Here is a 21,952-nt window from a genome sequence, read left to right on the forward strand (position 1 = left end):
CGTTCCATGAAGCGGTTTAAAAGGTGGCTGTTTGCTGTCACTGGGCGCTGACAGTTAACTAATCAGAGGCTAAACAGCCATCAGCAGAATAGGGCTGATAGGGTTTTACCAGCAGCGCATTGACAAAGGGAAACACGGTGGAGCAGGACGGACAACAACCCACAGGTGTATTTGGTGTTTGGACAACATTCAGGTTTAACTCGATTTCTCCCTGAGGGAAATCTGTCTGCAGCCATGGAGACAAATACTGACAGCAGGCACACTGTACAACCCGAGAAGCTCAACCGGACGATAAAATAATTACATGTACATTTATAAATTACACAATAAGGTCAGTTCTTGACTCAGGCTAAAGGACTACTGGAGCATTTGGGGAATTGCTAGCTTTATTTGTCCCCTGATAGTGAGAAACGAGCAGAGCAGCAGCTCGGCTCTCTGCAGCATCTGCCCCATGCACATCACAGAAATCATTTCACAGAAGTGCTGGAGATGGAAATGCTGTCAGTCACATCATCGTGTTCACAGCTGGGTTTGTGCTTCACAGTTAGGCAGCGACTTTTAGATCTGGTGTATTTGGGAAATGTGGAAAGAGTCAGGCTAACTTTGTCCAGTGCTGTTGGCCAACAGGGCGGCGGTGGTGCTACTGCTGGCACACAGAGGAAGAGGAGAGGGGGAAGGCATCGTAGGAGGCAGCGAGAGAGAAAGGAAGGGCAGGAGTGTAAAGGTGAGAGAAGGAACTCTGAAAGGAGGAGCGATGACTGGAAAATGGAGACGGCTGCGAGGGAGGAGGAACGACGAAGACCACGGAGAAGATTGATGGCACGCAGAGGGTTGGAGTGACAGAGCAGGAACCTGGGAAAGGAGGATGGAGGATAATCAAGAACAGGTGAGACATGATGAGAATAGCAGCGTCTAACAGTAAGAGACTGCTTGGACACTTCTCGGGCAACGTAAAGAGCAGCAACCACAGAGCTGCAGCCTCCTCACATAAAGGAGCGTCCACGGCCTCCGTGTACGTTACATCTTATTAACCACGGCGGTCTGCCTCCACCGGGCTTTGTAAGACATCAGTCACCCGCCATGTGCTGCAGGGAGGAAACTCCGGCGCCGGTGCAGAAAATCCATCCTACCATAACAATCCATCCTGACGTGAACATATTGCCATTACACGTCCATGCAGCCGGCCGCATAATTCACCCACAGAGCGAATGATCAGAGGAAGCTTCAAGGTTTCCGCTCGAGCGTTTCTGCGCCGACACCTCGAAGCCACGCGGCGCTCGCATTAAAACGACCTTATTTCCCACGGTTTCCTGTCGGCACATTTAAATGGCTGACACAGCGAGGCCCACATCAAAGTGACGGGTAAATGAAAAATGAGCTTCTCCCCTTGTTAGCTAAATGTCCACATCATAATATACAGCTCCTTATAATAGGAAGACGCCCCCAAACTACTCTTTTTTCTGGGTTTTTAATTTAAAAAATGCATATTATCAATAATTCAGCGCCTTCACTGAGTTCTGCAGCTTTCCAGCAAAAGAGCGTTTAACAGTCACGAGAAGCTTATAGCTCACGGACGTGGGCACAAAACTTTTCAGCTTCATCATTTTAACAAAGTAGCACCAAAGTTTCTGTCAATTAATGCTGAAAACGTGCAAACTGTCAAAATACTTGAAACATTCGACTCTTCAGAGCACGTGCTGTGCTGTGTCTGGGAATATCGTCTTTATTTGAGACATATGAGATAGGGCTGTGCGATATGACTAAAATCTCAAATCCCGATATAAGAAGAAGTGTTCCCAGCTGGGCGTCGTGTACCTGGAGTCGAGTGTTTTGACCGATGCATGAAACGATACATTTTTACACATAAGTTGTAACAGCCGCCGTTGTCTTTGTGAGGATTTATTACACGGCGTGCTGCGAGGAAAAGCCTGCTCTAACGTTGAGTCTAAGGTTTATTTGGAGCACCTGACGGCTCTTTGTTGCTTCCCGTGCGTAAACCCTCTCCACGCTGTCACGTGATTCTTGCGTAGGTGGGTGAAGAGGTTTGTCGTGTTTGAGTCTGAGGTGGGGACGGCTTTCCTGAATAAATTACATCGTACAGTTTTCTGGTCCGCGTCAGACTTTTTATAACCAAACCATGTCCGTGCTACAGAGGGAGCCACTCGTTTAGGAACAAGGTCCTCGATTTGTTTGGACTGGTCTTTGTGTTTGTCATCATTTCAGTTTATTTTGAAAAATCTCAACAGAATCTTCAGCTTTATTGTGAAAGGTTTATGTGGAAAATAAACAAGCGGACGGCGGAGCCACACGCTGGGTTTACCGTGGTTGTTGCTAACGATAACGCGTAAAAACAGTCGCTTGTCCAACCTCTGAGACTGGTTTCACCCAGCAAGCGCCGGCCAACCGGCTGGGAACGCACATTTATTCATAGGAACTCGGGGCTCACAAAATCGCTAGCCCGACGTCCCGGGGCTAGCGATTTTTCCAGTCGGGCTACCAAAATCTATCTCTGCCCTGCCCGTCGGGCTATTGTAGGAAGGAAAAATATATGTCAATGCTTTTGCATTCTTTCAGAAATGTAGCTGGGTAATTATGTCATTGGCATCGGTGAGCCACTGTCAATATGTGACATATTGAAATCGCGTTTGAATTTGCGCTTGTTTTTTTGCTTTCACTTTGCAATCGTGCGAACTGTGTATAGAGAGCAACAGCACTGATCTGTGAGTGATGATAATTTGTGCACCAATTCCTCTGACATCGTCTTATTAATCGTTAGCTTACTATGCAAACATGACAAGTGAAATCTCCTGCAGCTTAAACATGTGAGAGGTTGATCGCGCAGAGAATCGCTGAGCTTATGTGAGTGCGTGTGTAAAAGCAGCAGGATATATATTTGACTACGATGACCTGGATGACTGAGAACCTTCACAGACAGACATATATTTTAGTTCTGCTGAGCCAAATAAGACAGGTCAGGGTGAAGAAGTGACAGCCAAAGAAAAGCTTACCACAAAACAGACTATAAGGCAAAAAGAAAGTGCAGCTTTATGGTTTCATGGACAAAAGAGTTTCTGTGGCTGCAATATGACGAGCTAAATAACATGATGTTCTGCCAGGTGTGTTGTGAGTTTCATTCGATTTCGGAGTCGACAAGCGCCTTTGTTACTGGGACCAGTAATTTTAAGGAAGACCCCATCAGAACCCATTAGAAATGCATTATTGCTCAGTCTGCAATATCTTTCCCAGAACAAACTCCAATTGCAAAAAACAGACTAAAAATAAACCTGAAAATCTGTTTAGAACAGCTACTATGTTGCAAAGAGTGAACTACCACTGGCACAATGTAGCAGTCTTTGCAAACTTCACAAAGCAAACGGCCTCGATCTTGGTTCCACTTGCCTCTTACCCGTGACTCCAGTGGAAATGTCAGATTCAGGCTCTGACACAGACTGATTCATGTCCTACACAGTTCTTACAAGTTCATAGAAATGTCTGTTCAATGAGAACCAAGTATTTGAGTTGATGACTGTAATTTTTATACAATGTTGTGATTTGTATTTTAACTATTTTGTGATAAATTTTTGTTTCCGTTACAATATTATACTTTAATGTATAATATTGTAACGGAAACAAAACAGGAAACAAAACATAAAAATAAATTGCTCTTTTTTATGCGGGCTACTTAAATTTATTTTGGGCTACCAAAAACTGAAGAGTGCCGGCCCGAAGGGCTACCAGGGATTTAAAAATCTTGCAGTCTGTTTGGTAGCAGCATCAGCTTGAGGCTCAGATCACAGTTTATGGTCAAGAACATCCCCTAAAGCCTCTCCACAACCTCAGCATCAGCAGCTGTGATGAGCTACTACAATCAATAATCGCGTCTTTTGATTATGACACATTTAATAAAAGGAAGGACTCTCCACACACACTGTACATTCTCACAGCTGCTTTTCATGGGTAGAAAACTCAGATAAATACAGGCCTACTAACAAAGAGCTCTTAAAACAAGCTGCGAGTGGCTGTCAAGTTCTCGCTTGTCTCGCCTCATTCTCAGACATTTTTCAGTAATTTATCAAAAGCAGGCGTAATAACAACACAAAAATGTAAAATCTGCATCCTGAGCCACACTTGTCAACAGTTTCAGTTCTTATTCTGAGTGAATTTGGAGAAAAAAAAAACACCAAATCTGAAAAATATTGGCAAAATACCATTTCTCTGTCCTTTCTTTGCTGTTGGCCAACGCGACTTTTTTAGCTCCTTTTACATGAAAACTAAAGCTGAAGCTTCAAAAACAAAGATCTTGCAGCATGAAGACGTCTGGCTTAAAGAGAACGAGAGGTTTGTGGTTCCCGGGGCCCGTCTGAGGAACCCGGTGTCCACGCCGCCGTGGTGACAACTGCACTCCAGCACATTAAACTCCACCGGGGGAGCGGTCTTTATCAAGTCTGTAGGGAAGGCATTAATATTGTTGACGCGGTGACAAACGAGTTAACGCGGCACATCTCTCTGTCGCATTGGCATTCGTGGCGGTGCCCGACATGCAGAAGGAGCTCTGTAAGGAGCCGCGGCAACAGACCAGGCAGGTTATCATAAACAAACACTTATTGGGGTTATTAGACTGCAGCGGGCACAAAGGCTGCTGCTTTCAAAGAGCAACAAGAGTCAGAGAGCGATGCTCCGTGTGTGCTCGGGGACGCCTCTTTATGTCGAAAAGCAGCTTCTCAGAGATCCGTCAGGAGTTCAACAAACCCAATTCCACTAAGCGCTTCAATTTATTCAGATGAGCCCGATACACCGCTCGCTTTCAGATTCAGCGAGCGGTGAGCCCCGGAGCAGACCTGAGGTCAGCATATCAGCCGCTATCAAGCCGAGACATTGTGCTGTGCTTTTGCTCCAATTGCTAAAATTGAATTTCTGGGTCTCTGGGCTGGACTCCATCTCAGCCAGTGACTAATGTTAGCGTCCCAAAGCTTTTCCAGACCGATAAATCCACAGGGGAGGATGCAGCAAGGCAGCAGGAACGCTGATTACAGCCAGCCGCTGGGAGATTTCCCCACAAACCAGCTTCCACTTCTGCCTCCGCAGCAGTTCTGGGCTTTACAGGGGAAGCGGGAGGGGGGCCGTGGAGAAGCTCTGACCCACAGCTAAGTATGATGGAGGTTTAGGAAAGAGAGGGCTGTGGTGCTGAGGGAGGATCCGGGTGATGAAGAAGGATGCCCGAGGCAGCCGAGATGAGTTTTAATTACTGCACACTTTGTGCTCTCTGTAAACCTGCACCCGTAACACTGTGCTGTGGGTCCCTCTGGCTCAACAGCCAATCAATGCCACCAGTGTTAGTGACATCAGTGATATTATGAGCCTGCAGGTGATGAAAGTAAATATCAACCCAACAATAAAAGAATGTCTGAGATGCAGCTAATCAGGCCGCAGGGGGACAAACCTCACGCCGGCCTGTACAGCAAAATCCATTCATTAACACAAACGCGTCAATCTGCAGAGCTGCCTCTGAAATCATCCGAGCATGAGGCCAGTGTGAGAACGATATCTCAGACATCTGTGTGCACCGTCGATTGATTTCATGCATTTCCTGCCAGGTAAACTCCTTTTTTTCATTATTATTACGCGACCAAACAAACCACAAATAACAGCAGTCAGCTGCCAGAGTTCACGGCAAAGAAATGATCTGCTGTTGCTGAGGGGAAGAAAAGGAGCCGTACTGATAACATCTGTAACATCTGACATTAATGAGCCCGTCCAGCGCTTTCTATTCGATCTACATTTGGTTCCCTGAAGCTACACAGAACCTTTTTACTACACTTTTAACAGGACAGATTTACATCCTGTACGACTTGTGGATATGGAATCATTAGACATCTCAAATATGAGTGCAGAAGTGTCCGTCCACTCGTCACAGGCATGATGTCAGGGTGAGCGGCTCTGTTTCCAGGGTTAACTGGATTAACAACCTTCAAAAGCAAGGATTGGCTTTTCCCTTTTCCCCTCGAGGATATGAAGACCAGGCGTGCCTGATGGCTTCAGATACAAAGGTGCAGAATGAGATAAAGAGAGATTATTTTGATAATCTGACTCGTGCAAAGCTGCTCTAGCAGAACCAAGAATAAAACCATGGAGTGTGTTCATCTGCACAACCAGAAGACTGAAAGAGAAACTCTTTATTCATCAAACTGTAGGATTCAGTGAGTGCTAGCTTTCCCCCTGCTTACAAACTGCCCCCAGCATGTGCATTCGATACGTTCTGATCTGTAATAAAGAGAAAGAAGAGCGCACAGTCAGCGCATGTAAAACCTCTGCTGCTTTCACATGCAGCATGCAGGGTGTCGTCTGCTCAGCAACAACAAAAACCTAAACAAACGCAGGTCACGTCATAATACGAGGATGTGGAAGAGGCCGAACCTTATCTATGGGTGTGGCAACAACTGATAACAGACGGTCAGCTGTTGCAGGTCGGCCTTGAAGATGAATAAACACAGACACACGTTTAAAGGAATATCCTTTGAGATGGAGGACATGGCTGCAGCAGGCACGGCCGCCCAGATGTGTTCTTCTGATCAGAGCTTCACAAACTGTGTCAGCTCTCCTTATCTGGACAATCGACAAGCAGCTGTGCTGTCGTTGTGGAGTCAAAGCACCCAGCACCACCCACAGACTGAGCTCACTGGGGTCCTAAAGGCTCCACTCAGACCAGCGTGGCCCTTCTGTGATGCAGGACCTCAGCAAAGAGGAGGATTCACCCCAGAAAGCCACTCTCCTCCCAGACACCTCCAGGCTGTAGTCGTTACATGAAAAGGGCCTTTCTCTCCGAGACGCTGTAATTGCAGAGCAGCTGAACAAAAGGAAAGACGTAACTTCTATAGAGACGCAAAACTCTGACATGAACGTTATCACTCTTGTGAAAGTCATGAGATGACTCACCACGTCTGGATTCACCAAAAGTTTAACCGTGTAATTTCCACTTCCATCAACGAGCCTCAAATGTCACCGTCTCAGTATCCCACCATGACGCCTTCCCATGAGTTTGTTTTTAACCATTTCTGTCTCCAACTCTTTGTCTCTTCTTCTACAGGAAAACAACAGATGCAGGAAGTCGTCCTTTAAAGTGGGGACAGACGAGAAGCTTCCTCTTCAGGAGGACGTAGAGCCCAGAGCGCCCGCAAATGTCACGGTCTGCCTGCGACCCAGCGTTCACCTCCACCTGTCCCCCAAAGGACGAGATGGACACCGAATGGATTTTCCCCTCATCATATCTCTGAGACTTCCAGCAGACATCCCATAATTACCAGCAGGGTAGTCCACAGCGACCAGACTCATCAGCCATTTCTTCCTCTGCAGACGAAGCTCTTCTTCATCTCTCCGTCTTCACGGGAAAGATGTCAGCAGACTCTCAAACAAGCGAACCTTCGTTATCCTGTAAAAACAGCGACATACTCTTCCTCATGACGACAGCTGAACACTGTAAACAGGAAGCTGCTGTGCACTCACAGCATTGTTACACTTAATTTAAGCCACGTCTGTTAATAATGCATCTGAAACTTTATTGCTTCAAGTCCTCTCAGTGCTCGACGTGGACGTGTTAAACTGTTTGCAGCCACACAGCTGAAGCTACACCGCCCAGGTCTCGATGTGAAACAGATTCACCTGGATATTGTTCATTTAACGTGTCATCATGGGAAACAGTGTGGTCTGCAGATTTGTCTTTTTTTAATCAGGTCCTTTGAAAAAGACAACATTTCATTTTGATGGTGAAACATCATGAACCAAAAAAATAAAAGCGTGCATGAATGTCCTCGTCGTATTTTAATCTGATACACTTCCATGCCAACGGGTCTGTGAAACATTAGTAGGGCTGCTCGATTAATCGAATTTTAATCTCGATTACGATCTGGGCTTTCAGCGATCATTAAAAATGACTGAGCCGATTATTAGCCCCTCCCTCGTGCTTTACTCTCGCGCTGCTCCGTGTGGCAAATCGAGCTCCAACCTTTTTTGCGCCACGGACCGGTTTATGCCCGACAATATTTTCACGGACCGGCCTTTAAGGTGTCGCGGATAAATACAACAAAATCAAACTAGTACCGGTACCGAAAAAAAGAAAATTTATTCATAACACACGTGAAAAGACCCAGGAAAACTGAGTCAACGATAAAAACGATAACAAAAAAACACTGAAAACCGATAAAAACCCTGAAAACTATACATTTCACACCTGAGCCTCAACTCTCGCGGCCCGGTACCAAACGACTCACGCACCGGTACCGGTCCGAGGCCCGGGGGCTGGGGACCGCTGAATAAGAGGACCCGAGGGAAGCTCGGAAAGCTCAGCAGAAGTTATTTGGAGAGGAGAGTGACTGCCGTTGGTTGAAAAGAGGTAAAACAAAACTTGAGTGGTGTGGAAACATTATGGGTTCAGTCAGACGTGTAAAGTGTAAAGTAAAGTGTAAAGTGTGCATGTTAGTCCCCATAGGGAAATAGTTCCTCTGCATTTAACCCATTCACCCAGTGAAGCAGTGGGCAGCCGCCAGTGCAGCGCCCGGGGAGCAGTGTGTAGGGACGGTACCTTGCTCAGGGGTACCTCAGGGTAGCCGTTCAGTGGAGTCGAACCCCCGACCTTCCGATTATGGGGCCACCACTCTACCTACTGAGCTATCCCTTCCCTGACGTGGATCAAGTAGACACAGTGTGTAAACTTTGCTACAGTGTAGCTGCACCACAGAGCAACACTGCAAAGTTCACTAAACATAGATGTTTACATTTTTCATTGATTTGTTATACTGCAAACATTTGCACTGTTATCAGTATTTGCACTGTTTTATATTATTTTTTAAAGTCATTATTCAACACATTGTTATTGTTAAATAAATATCATCAAATAATCGAGATCTCAATATCAGTGAAAATAATCGAGCAGCCCTAAACATTAGTATCATATGAAAGAGTCCATCCTTTGGCGATACATACACATGGAGGTCACCTGATGGTGTGTTTGAATTCAGACACATTGGAGGGTTTTCCAACATGAAGCATCTCAGTCTGATTTAGTGCTGACAACTCCAAATTCATCTGCATCATTGTCCTGCTGCCCGAGTGCTCTTGAGCTTTATGGCATGAACTGATGCGCGGACATCCTCCGTCAGGGTTTTCTGGTCGATTCATGGTTCCCTCAGTTACAGCGAGACCACCACCGTGTCTGCCGCTGCTGTGATGATCTCTCATCAGATGTGACGGGGCTCAAACACTCTTTGGGATCATCCAGATGTTTTCTGGCAGATGTGAGATGAGCCTTTGTGATCTTTTTGGTCAGCAGTGGTTTTCTCCTTAAACTCTCCCATGGAGCCATTTCTTCTCTTTCTTGTGGTTGAATCATGACCTCTGACGTCGTCGATGGTCACAGGTTCAGCACCGTTCCAGCGTCCTCCATGTGTAGATAACGGCTCTCACTGTGGTTCTGTGACCTTTCAGACTGATGATGTCACTGACTTTGGTTCTCAGCTGGTTCTTTAGATCGTGGCGTGATGTGCTGCTGGTGGAGATCTTTCAGCCTGCTTCACTTTATCAGACAGCTTCTGTTGTGGGGAGTTCTTCTGGTAGTAACTTTAATAACGGGGCACCGACTCTTCAAAAGAAGACGCTTTACACAGGAGGGGAATTTTCTGCTTTAGAATTTGCACAAAAAATCAATAAAGGAGTAAAACTGAAAATATTTTATAGTGTGGTAATGGTTGTAAGAGAACAGGCAGTTTAGGGGTTTATCCTCACACTGGTAGGTGATGTTCACCAAGTCCAAGCAGCTAAGATCTCAAGGAAAGGTCACCAGGAAGATAAACATCGATCTTGTGTGGACCCAGATCATCCACAGCACATCTGATGCCCATATATCCTGTGACAGACCAGACTCTGAGCTCCACAACAAAGTCTGTGACCGGCAAACACACACAAGCACCCTTATGCCCGCATTTAGAGGGCCAACTAAAAGCCCCCCCTCGACAACTTTGACATTTGCTCTGACTTTGTATGAGGTACTTATATGAAATAAGTCATCCGCCAGATAATCTCTTTAACCTTAACTGAATATTTATTCATCTCCAGCCCGCCGAGCCTCGCCGTGCTCGCTCAGCCAAAACTAAGGTGATTACTGGACGGGTGTCAGTGTTGACTGTAAGCTGGGCGGATCCAGGCCCACTGCCCGGGACACAAATGGGATTTGTCTCTCATGCAGAACATCAGACGTGGCTTTTTAGGCAACGGCAGCAGGGAAGGCATTACAAAAATGCCTGCTTCCGCTCACCTTGGAGGACTAATGGGCAGTTTGGCCCACCAGCGATGCAGTCATTAGCTCCGGCAGCCACTCTGGAACACAAATACAGGCTGAAAGCCACTCGACAGCACAGAAATTACACCGAAATAACCTGGCCGAGGCAGCACTGCACATCTTTCTCCTTGTGGCTGCTTCACAGGCTTGTTATGAACCAAATAGCAGGTGTCAAAATGCACTTGTCAAGAGAAACGACAGCAAAAATCACAAATGACAGCACTTAGAAGAGAACAAATGAGACATCTCCTCCCGAGTGCGATATTTCGGGTGAAATGTGGGTTTCTTCCCCCAAAGCTTTCGTGAGCTGGGGGTGAAAAAAAAGTTATCTTCCTCCCTGCTGAGGCCGTTTAGCAGCAAACACCACGGAACAGCACGACTCCTCCCACCGCCACATCACACTGCAGCAACGCAACCAGGACGCACATCTACACCACATGTCACCTACACCTGCTGCACCTGTCAGCTGACCAGAAGCTGGTGGGTGGAGTCATATTTAGCCAAGCAGTTTCTGTCATTTTCCCTCTGAAATATGAAATGCATACATATTTGAAGTTGACTTATGTAAGCCGCCTTATTTGTATTCCTAAATGCTCACATAGAAGTGGGCGGGGCTTCTGCGTTCACAGTCAGGGTGGCCGTCTGACATGACCATATTAGGGCAATCTGCTCTCTATGACATCACACAGATTCAAGAACAGAAAAACTGAGCATTTAGAGTCTGAAGCCTGAGAGTGTGGCTCCCACAGATGACTCCTCCCACTGACCTCTCTAATGCGCAACAGGAACAACCTGCCCTGGAACAGGAAATAAAGCAGCTCCAGTGTCAGCACCAAACATCTGCTCTACTGAACACCTGCTATGATCGTTACAGTAAGACCTATGTTTCTCTCACCCCAACCAATCACAGCAGATGGCCCCGCCCCTCCCTGAGCCTGGTTCTGCTGGAGGTTTCTTCCTGTTAAAAGGGAGTTTTTCCTTCCCACTGTCGCCAAAGTGCTCGATCATAGGGGGTCATATGATTGTTGGGTTTTTCTCCGTGTATATTATTGTAGGGTCGACCTTACAGTATAAAGCAGCTTGAGCGACTGATTAGTTCTGTATTATAACTGAATTGTTCTCGTTGCTGAAGTTAAAGCAGCATAAAACAGACTCAGCAGACTGATTAGAATCAATCACAACGTTTAGTCATTTTCACTAAATGAATACAGGAAATATTCATAAATATGCACTCATTAATGCATAATTACATCTTCCAACAAACTGATTCATTCTCATAAACTGAATTCATTAAAAACACACAGCAGCTGGTGGTGGAAGCTGCCGTGTTTGTACTCCATCTTTTATATACAGTCTATGGGCTCCAACGCATGTTTCGACCTTGGACGGATTCTGAAAAATGTGCTATAAATAAATATTTTGCTCTTTTCTTGTGTGCGTGTCTCATTTTGTTATGTACTGTAGATTTATTTGTTTATGTAATAAAAAGTAATAAAAAATATCATTCAGCTGTGCGAGTCCACAACAACAATATAATCTGATATTCCTGAGGAGGGAGGACAGCAGCGCGGCTGATTACATCTGTAATATCTGACATTTAATCAAGCTGGCAGCTCAAACTGCCTTTCAGCAACATGACAGCATAACATTATCGCTACTGTGGAAATTATACTGCAGCTCAGAGTATTTCATGAAAAGAAATCTAGAGTTACTAATCAAATTCATATTACTGAAACACAACAAAAGGGTCCTTCGAACAAAGGAAGAAGCGAAAGCTGCAATTATTACCGAGCTCCACAAACTTTTAGAATCAGTTATCTTTCCACCAGTGTTTTTTTTTTTTTTGTGTGATGAATCTTTAAAATGTCAGAAACGTCCATCAAATCTGCCCCTCTGTGTTCCCAACGGAAACTCAATATTCAGCTTACAGCTAATCTAAACAAAAAGAAAAATGAATACAAGCCCCAAACTGAACGACAGTTCTGTTAATCTACCAACTAAAATTCAGGCGGCAGCAGCTGCTAAGCTAAGCTCGATCTCTATCTGCCAGCAGAAGCATCCCCACGGGCGTTTGAGGACGGACGACCTTAAAAATATGATCAAAGTATCGAACGCGTCAACATCTGAGGACAGACGGAGACGGTGAGGCTGGTGTGGAACAGCAAGGTCCAGGGTATAACTGAGAACAGCATCATCTTAGTCAAATGTCAGTTACTGAGTGTAAACATAACAGGATGATGGACTTAAACAGCATCAGCACTGCTGCAGCAGTGATGGAGACGAGCTGAACGAAATCAGACGCTCTCTCTCACAGAGGGCGGATCCACACACTTGATCCGCCAGATTTTCATGTCGGGTGCAGATCAGGCAAATGTGTTAACCACCACACTATGGAGCCACTGAGCAGCTATAAGAGGAAGAGCATGATATAAAGACCCAGTGTGCACCGCCTCATGCTTCCTTTAGGGGTCGCCACACTGCTTCAGCTGCCTCCACCTCCTCCTACCCCAGCATCCTCGTCTGTCACTCCAACCCTCTGCACCAATCCTTCACTGCATCCATGAACCTCCTCTGAGGTCTTCCTCCTGCCTGGCAGCTCCACCTTCATCATCCTCTGCACAGATATTATCAATGAAACTGCAGCAGACCTGTGTGAATCAGACCGCTGAAGAAGTCCTGATCCACCTGCTGTAATTAGTTCAGTTTATTTCTGTCTCTGTCCACATGAATCCTGCTGCGCTCTGTTCATTAAAGGGAGGAGCAGACACTTCCTGTTTGAAACCAATATTTTTGTCTGTGACTGTTTTTGTTCTCATGTCCTTGGATGTGCTGCTACTTGCTCTCAGGATTAATGAATAAACGATGAGAGCCAAAAGACGATCAGATCATTTCTGCAGTGGACAAAAAAGGCTGCAGCAGGTTGTTCAAAGTAAAAGGACACAGATTTGTCACATTTGATTTCGTTCTGTCCTTGGAATTTGATTCTATCCAACCCTCTGATTGATTTAGTCTTCAGAAGTCTTACATTTGAATTTTCTGACTGCCTTTTAAGGCTCTGTTTCTCAAGGCTGATGTAATAGATATATTGTTCGATCAAATGACCAAATTCAAGAAAAGTTCCCAGCCTGAAGTCCGTGGACAGAGTGCTGAAACACCTCTTAACAGAAAGGTTCTGAGTTTGGTCATAAAGATTTTCAAATGATGGGAACTAGAGAGCTGCTTCAGATACGCCATTCAAACTTTTAGGCCAAAGATCTGAAAATATGACTTCAAGAATTTGCATCCATCCATTCTGAATGTAAAAATTGGAAAACTTGAATTTGCTTTAACATTTGCTGCAGTTTCATGTTTGAAGGCCTGCAGAAAGATCAGTTACAAAACTACGTGGTTGAAATTTGTAACACACGTTCCCAATAATGAGGTTTAACTACGCAAATCCCAAGAATGGCCTTAAACATATTAGAGCTTGGAAATGCAGGAGGAGATTATTGTGACATTCCAAAACATGCAGCTTCCATTTGAATTTTATTTTGTGTTTGGTAGTAACAACATGTCCAAAATGCTTTGACCTCCTGGGACCTGGCATCCTTATATGTGGACATCACATGTTGTGTTGTCTAAACCAAAATAATAAATTTTGCTCTACAAGGGCCTGATATCCACTTACGAGGATGTTATACTGCCACTGTTCTATCGAAATTTAAAACGAATGTCCTCATATGTGGATATTATTTTCATCAGAAACAAAAATCAGGTAAATCTTTGTTTTAACATTCATCAGGTCCCAATCAGCCCAGATAGCAAAGAGAAATTAAAAATACATGTCGTGAAAGAGTTTGGGTCTTAGGAGGTTAAAAAATCCAGAGTTGAAAACCACAGAGTGACGCCACAGTGGCTACAGCCATCTTTTATATACAGTCTGTGAGTGTGACTTTCAAGAACTGGTTCTGGACCACTGAGCAGATGTGGGATCTGTGAAACCACTAAGAAGATACCGACGGGCACAGGTGCAGCCATTGTGCCCAATAAACACACAACCGTGCTAAGTGATTTTCCTTGTTTAAATAACACATGAGCTTAAGTGATGCAGCTGATGGTGTAAACGTGTCTTTAATAATCAGATCTGTAGACAGCTCGTCTTATCCACAGTCTGATGATACACATGTCGGCACAGCTGGAAGTAGGGCGGGGCGATATGGCCTAAAATTCATATCGCGATATAATTTGAAGCATGTGCAGTAATGATATATTCTTTTCTTCTGTATAACGTATTTTCCACACTATAAGGCGCACTTAAAATCCTTTAATTTTCTCAAAAATCGAAACTCGAACCGATTTGGGCACAAATCTGTTAAAATATTTTAGTACAACTGTGGTAAGCCGCACTGCTTGATGGATTGTCAGAGCATTACGGCTGCCGTAGTGAGGAGCTTCGCGGAGTAATCTGGGTCCAAAACTCCGTCAACTTCAGGTCCCAAAGTCAAACGAACACTGAGAGTTAAAAACTGTCTAAATTCTTTCATCTTTAAGTAAATAATCAGCGTTGCTGCTTTATTAAGTTTAACATCCAGGCATCCATGAAAACAGAATTTATTAAATTTAACGGAGTTAGAAGTTAGCAGGAAGTTAGCTCGCTAGTTTCCACCTAAACATTTCATACCATGTTCTGACTGAGATTTTTGAAACTAATTAAAACGTACAGCTCTGCTACCACTTCCAACATAAATGAAGACAGAAAAATAAACAGCAGTGACGTTTGCAGGGTTACTGAAGTTGGACTACCTGGTAGCTATATGATGTTGTGCTACGTGATCGCTAGCGACACAGCTATGTTAGCATAGCATAAACACAGTGAAGCTGGAGGATGAACGCCAACTTTTTTCCACTCGATAAAAGTTAATGTGAGGGATTCTGGTGGTCAGGGACAAATGCAATCGCATAGCAGGATGCTGTACACGGGCCAAACTTCAGTCAGGAGAACAACTGAGATTATTCATCCACAATACGAGGTTAGTTATTAATATACTGCAACAACATGGGAATAGAACAGCTGTGAGAGGATTCAACATTAATGAATCAATGTTACGGAAGTGGAGGAAGCGCAGTTTTTGGCTTTCCCCATATTTCAACAGTGCTTCATGTCTTTGCTATGACTGTCGCCCGCCATAATTTGCAGATGATAATGGTTGTAGCCACTGCGATGCTTTCAACCAAAACAGGCGCAGCTTGATGACATCATCAACATGCACTATCCCGATAGAGCGATATAGTCAAAATCTCTATCGTATATCGTTTATATCGCCCACCTCTAGCTGGAAGTTCAGCTCTTTAAGGACACTTAAGGACACGTGCTGACATACAACTAGGGCTGCCACAAACGATTATTTTGATAGTCGACTAGTCACCGATTATTCTTGCGATTAGTCGACTAATCAGATCATGCATCCATTGGACGTAAAACGTACAGATTATTGCAGCAGCATGCATCTGCTCTTATACAACTATCATTAGCTTACAGCTTTAAGTGTTTAAGGTATGTGAAACTAAAAATAAAGACAAGATGATAGTTTATTAAACTTTTAATGAAATTTCAAGTTTGAAGCCACCCGAAAACAAATATAACAAAATAGCATTTTGTGCTCAGTCCTCACAACTATATTGAACTTTGGGAATATATAGTCAGTATAGCAATCTACACGAGATTATTGTTCATAGCCAGGAAAGTTAGCTTTTCTACATGTTCTGCAGAAAGGCTTGCTCTCTTTTGAGAGCAGATGTTCCCTGCTGTGGAGAAGATCCGCTCCGATGGGGTGGCGGTTGCAGGAATGCACAGAAAAGATTTAGCTAGCTTTGATAGTGTGGGGAAACGTCCCTCATTTTCGCTCCACCATTTAAGAGGATCATCCTTTTTAGAAACTGTGGCTTCTTTAAAGTACAGCTGAACTTCACTTCTCACAACTTGGACATCTTGGTCCTCCTTAGATGCTTCTTCCTCATTGTCACCCTGACTGTCTGTGTCAGACTCAAGGAGGTTGTCCAGAGCAGTCTTTTCAGTTCTACCTGAACCATTGGCTGTCTGCACTTTTGCATGCTCATGTGTCCCAGCATTTGCTTCTTTGACAGCAAGCACTTCAACAGTCCCCTGCACTCTGATGACATCTTCAGGAGCCAAAAACGTCAACTTTCTGTATCTGGGGTCCAAGGCAGCTGCGAGAATAACAGGGTTTTCTTTGTCTGCTGAGAAAGTACATATACTCCCCCATCTCTGTGTTATGCCTTTTTCTGCACTGGCAATGAAAGATTTTCCTGAGCTCGTCTCCAGTTGGCTTTGGTGTACAGCCCGTGTCAGCCCTTTGACCACCTGTCGAAGACCTGAAACCGTTGTGTACTTCTGTCCACTAAGGTAAACAGTAGCAGTCTCAAAAGGTGCCAAACCTTGCTTCAGTTCTTCAAGCAGCACCCACTGCTCTGGCTTCAAGTCGAAGTAGTGTTTCCCCCTTGGCGTTACCTCGGGATCTGAAAGAGTGGCAGTGAGAGGCCAGCGCTGTTCGAGGAGTCTTTCTATCATGTGGAATGTACTATTCCATCTTGTACTGACATCTTGGATCAGTGTATTTTTCTTCACATTCATTTGCTCCTGTTTCATTTTTAGTCTTGTACTAGCCAGCTCGCTTCTCTTAAAGTGCTCCACTAGCTGCCTAGCAGCACCTAGTGCTCTGCTGATGGTGGTTTCTTTGAGAGCAGTATTGACTATGAGCTGGAGTGTGTGTCCAGCACAGCGGATAGAGGCCCATCCATGTTTTTCTTCAAGCAGTCGCATTGCTGCCACCATATTGGAACCACTGTCATGTACTACTGCTTTTATTTTGGCAGGCAAGATGTCAAACTTTGCTAGCACCTCTTCCATCCATGTCATTATATTGGCACCAGTATGCCTCTCCTCAAGAGGCATGGTATCAAGGATGAAGCTCTTCATCTTCCAATCTTCACTCAGGAAATGGCAAGACACACCAAGGTAGGCCTCTGTTGCACGACTGGTCCAGACATCAGCAGTCAGGGTGAAGAAACCTTTGACACCACCAAGGGTCTGCTTTACCTAAAGATATGAGATGATTTGGAACAATAGTAAGCATTAGGGAAATATATTACAGTATATTTTTTAATTATTAATAATGCTTGTCAGTTTATGCATTAAGATTTGAATTTACCAATTGAATAATTCAGTTACATCAAATACACTTACGTATGTTAAACAATAAACATTCAACATATCAGTTAAAAAAACAAAAAAACAACAACTTTCCATTACATGCTTTAACCAAGATTAATTTATTGGTTCCTCAGTCAGCAAGCTCTATATTATTTCATCATGAAATTTATTAAATTCTAATACAAATTGCTATTTTGTGTTTGTGGTGTGAGAGAGTGGAGAGAAAGAGAGACCAACCTTCTCAAAGGCAGCATCATATTTCTTTTCCATCAATTTGGTGAAGTGGGATCGGCCTGGTAGGTAGTTATCATGGTAATATGGGTTGAACTGCTTGATCATCTCTTTGAAACCTTGATCATCAACCATAGACAGGGGTCTCATGTCCGTCACCAACATGTTCAAGATTGATTCAGTCAGGACATCTGCTTGCCGAGGTGTACATGTTGTTGGCTTGGTGACAAAGTCGTCCATTGAAGACGAACGTATTTTTTTAGCAGTCCTGTAATGTTAACAGCTATTAATATAAGCAATAACAAGTAGTGCTCTCAGCGTTAATCTCGTCAATACGATGTTAACGCGGCAAATCCCCGTTAGCGCGAAAACGCGGTGCGAGGGCTGCATGGCACTGACTAACGGGGATTTGCCGCGTTAATGCGGTTATGGCGTTAACATCATACTAACGAGATTAACGCTGACAGCACAAATAATTAGCAGCTTGCTGTTTATAATAATGTTAGCAGCTAACTAGCCAATTAGCTTACCGAGACGACTGTACCACTTCGTCGTCGGATGCCACGACGTGCTTCCTTTTTAGATGCTCGTGCATCGCCGTTGTACTGCCATGGAAGGCAAGTTCCATTTTGCAGATTTTGCATTGGACCTTCTTTTCTTTTGTTTGGTCAAAATGCTCCCAGACTTTCGAGTTCCTTTGCCGAGTAGCCATGATAACGGAGACTGCTGCTTCTTCTTCTTCTTCTTCATCTTTGGCGTTTAACGGTATCCTTGTAGGTGCATTTCCACCATCTTCTGTTTCAGTCCGTTATTACACTCTTAAAATCCTACTGTTATTCCTGCACCTTTCAGGATTTTACGGCATTTAAACGATGTGTCGACTATTAAATTAGGCGTCGACGATTTTGATAGTCGACGTAATCGTGACTAGTCGACTAATCGTGGCAGCCCTACATGCAACAGTCTTTCTGCTGGTAAACACTGTCGTATGCAGAGATGGGCATGTAGGGCTGTAGAAACTTGTTTCTACAGCGAAAAATTAAACTTCAAATCTGAGCGAGCAGCGAGCACGCTGCCACGGGAATGTGACATTCACAGAGAAACCCCCGGATCCTCCCACTGACATGACCGCCGTGGACAAACCTCCACCCGCCACACTAATGCTAAACAGGTGACAATAGATTTAAGAGCTGCTGAGTCTTTGATTTGATTTATTTTCTGCTGTGGTTTACTTGCATCTATGTGAAAGAGTGTAAACACAAAACATGATTTTATTTTATATGCTGGAATATGCAGAAAATAGTTTTAAATGTTAAACACATTTCTTCTTGCATATAATTTAATTTTTGCTTGATGCAATGTGAATAAAGTTAAAAGATTAAAACTAATGAAAAGTTTTAAAAATAGATTTTTCCATTTTACTACATTTTATATGATGGATTATGCAGAAAAAACAGAACTGGGCTAGAGGGCTATAACTTTATTACGTATTCAGGTTGTGTATCATGTTTTTAAAAAGTAACTAATTACCTTTGAAAATAAGTAATCAGTAAAGTAATGGGATTACTTTCTTGGAGAGCTAATCAGTTATTAGTAACTAATTACAATTTTCAAGTAACTTGAGCAGCACTGGTCTATGTGGCCTGAGACAGGCTTATTGTGTTGCCTAAGTATCCCAGAGATGTCCTTTACAGCTGGCTCTCTGCTAAGCTGCCTGTTTTATGTGGCAACATCAGTTCATCCCTTGAGTTTGGAGCTTTACATGACACGAGTCAGTTTATTAAAGTCAAACACGATGAAGCACAAGGAGCAAAGCACACTTCTTCAGCATTTTTCACAAAAACCCATCAACTATCTTCGATAACAGTCCACCTTAACAACACTCATCCTCACACCATCTCTTCCGTCCACCTTTAGGCTCCCTGTCAATGCTGTTGACCTGTGTGTGCTAACAGCTAGCTGGAGCTGCTGCTAGCCGTCCTGCTAACTTTTCAGACTGTGTTAGGGTCACAGACAAACGTGGGTGACCTCACAGAGGCAGAGACACGCGGGGAGCGGAGCTCCCACCAACTGAACACCGTTTAAAGCACGAGCGCAGCGGCGATACAGGCTCAGAAGCTAAAAGCTAACACACCTACCAGTAACGTGAGTTCTGGCTTCCGGTTGTCCTGTCACCACGTGTCGGCCCCCCGGTCCTAAAGCCTGTCCGTACCGCTCTCGTTTTCTGATGTACGGAAGCCCTTTAGGTCAATTTTGGACAACGAGAATAGTAAAATTAAAGGATAAAAGCACAGTTGTTTTATGCTTTGTTACTATTTGATTATTTTTATTTGTCACAGTTTTAACTTTCAAATCCAACGAAAATCAGTCAATTCTTTTCTTTTTAAATAAAATGAGAAAAATACATGTTTCAGATTTTCTCATTTTATTCATTCATTTTGGTATCACGTAAAGTTTTGACCTACAAAATGTGCTGGCTTCAGAGACTACAAATATTAAGCTAATAATCCCGAGTGTTACATAATAATTGATTTAAAAACATATTTATAAAATGTATTTATCTACAAAATTTGATTTACAAAATGTTTCCCCTTTCTACCTCCTCATTTTGATTTTTGTGCCTTAATCTCAGATTTGTGAGCCTCAAACCTTTCAAACTTTTGAATAACTGAATGTTAAGTTTTAGTTTCATCTCTGAAACATGAACTTACAAAGCCACAGCTTTTACCTCCCACTTTGTTGTTTTGTGCTGTGATGGGACGCTCGGTTCTTCCTCTAATCCCTGCTGTGTTTTTTGGACTTTGCTTTATTTGATAAAGGGTTGTTCTCTGTTGCTTCAGCTCTTTTTCCACAGTCTGCATCTTCCTGTGTTTCATGACACAAACAGTGACTTTCTAAGATTTTTACTTTTATCTCATAGTTAGATTTGTAAAAATAAGTTTGAGCTTTTATTGGAAAGCTGTGGATAATTTCTTAATCACCTTGACTTCCAACCAAATTTGATAATTTAAAATCATCTGGGGTTTTTGGCTCAATCAGACTAATGGCCTTTAAAGCTGAGTGCCACAGACAGAGGGAGGAATATTAACAGATGGACTAACATACTGCTGGTTTGGGTCTCATCAGAGAAATAATGAGTGTTTCCAGCCATATTCTTCAGAAATCAATCTCAGAGGCTCGAGGACACCCCAGACTGCTAGATTAGATAGACTCTTAATTTGACACAACAGCCTTTGCATTTACATTTTAGTCATGTTGCCATTTCTGCAGACGTTCAGGCTGTTAATGGACACTTTCAGGACAGCCTGCTGTGGGAAATGAATGCGAGAGCTCACACTTACAGAGCAGAACAGTGTCTCCCTGAGGAAATGATCACTGATGACTCACATCAGCTGCAAAGAAAACCACTCAGAGGGATGCTGTTCATCTTGTCTGTTAGTCACCCAAGTGTCACTCAGTGCTCGGCATCAGTTCTTTTTGTTTTTTTAATACATATATGTCAATGACAGATGTAGGTACACTTGATTAAAAGCTCTGAATCGTGAGGCAAAACACACAAAGGCTCAAAAAGTCAGAGTACAGCCTGGTGTGTCCCTCACATCCACGTTAATCCATAAGCACGCACACTCTGACCTCTGCGAGTCGCGTAGTCGTATCCAAAAGTTACCTCGAGTCTTCATGAAACAATATTTCATTGACACAAGCAATAAGGAAGAAAGAGTATATACTCTTCATCTTCATAATTCTGCATATTTGTCACACCTACATGTTTCAGATCATCAAACAAATTTTTAGATTACACAAAGATAATCAGAGTAAACACACAATCCGGTTTTTAGATGACGAGTTCGTTTATTAAGGCATCAAACTATCCAAACCTGCCGGCCCTCTTTGTTAAATCATGAATTAACTGTGACTGAGCCCAGTTTCACTGCCACAGCAAAGCTGATCACTGTGGCACCTGCTGACTCACAAACCTCTTAAACAGAAGCTGTCTGACAAAGTGAAACAGGCCGAAAGATCTCAACCAGCAGCACATCACGATCACGCCACGATATAAAGAACCAGCTGAGGAACAACATCGGTGACATCATCAGTCTGAAAAGTCACAGAGGCATTTCTAAGGCTTGTGAGAGTCGTTACACCAGTACCTTCACAAGAGTGACCAGCCAACCAAACTTACT

The 21,952-nt window shown here is 43.7% G+C and overlaps 2 protein-coding genes across 2 annotated transcripts in view; both read right to left on the reverse strand.

The window, feature by feature from the left end:
* The window catches only part of immp2l (inner mitochondrial membrane peptidase subunit 2), a 208,065-nt gene extending 188,070 nt beyond the window's left edge, over positions 1 to 19,995 (reverse strand). The window contains exon 1 of the mRNA XM_085415037.1: positions 19,907 to 19,995. The gene's annotated coding sequence lies outside the window, so the exon portion shown is untranslated. The remainder of the gene's footprint in view (positions 1 to 19,906) is intronic.
* On the reverse strand, positions 15,940 to 19,897 carry LOC146666908 (E3 SUMO-protein ligase ZBED1-like). The gene is made up of 3 exons (XM_085415036.1): positions 18,299 to 19,897; positions 17,775 to 18,036; positions 15,940 to 17,423 (listed from the first exon to the last, which is right to left on the reverse strand). Exons 1-3 carry the CDS (start codon positions 18,478 to 18,480, stop codon positions 16,020 to 16,022), a joined length of 1,848 nt encoding a protein of 615 aa, XP_085271162.1. The 5' UTR covers positions 18,481 to 19,897; the 3' UTR covers positions 15,940 to 16,019.
* Positions 19,996 to 21,952: the final 1,957 nt, after the last annotated feature.

This window comes from Rhamphochromis longiceps, linkage group LG7, assembly GCF_057381845.1.
Source record: "Rhamphochromis longiceps isolate RC_006_pf linkage group LG7, R_longiceps_female_GT1.1, whole genome shotgun sequence".
Lineage (NCBI taxonomy): Eukaryota > Metazoa > Chordata > Actinopteri > Cichliformes > Cichlidae > Rhamphochromis > Rhamphochromis longiceps.

What these genes read in the sequence shown, in the direction of transcription:
- LOC146666908 (XM_085415036.1), bottom strand. Translation starts at nt 18,480, where the DNA reads ATGGCTACTCGGCAAAGGAACTCGAAAGTCTGGGAGCATTTTGACCAA. An exon ending in GAAGTGGTACAGTCGTCTCG is followed by an intron (nt 18,037 to 18,298) that starts GTAAGCTAATTG and finishes TTAACATTACAG; the next exon opens with GACTGCTAAAAAAATACGTT. An exon ending in ATGATGCTGCCTTTGAGAAG is followed by an intron (nt 17,424 to 17,774) that starts GTTGGTCTCTCT and finishes TCATATCTTTAG; the next exon opens with GTAAAGCAGACCCTTGGTGG.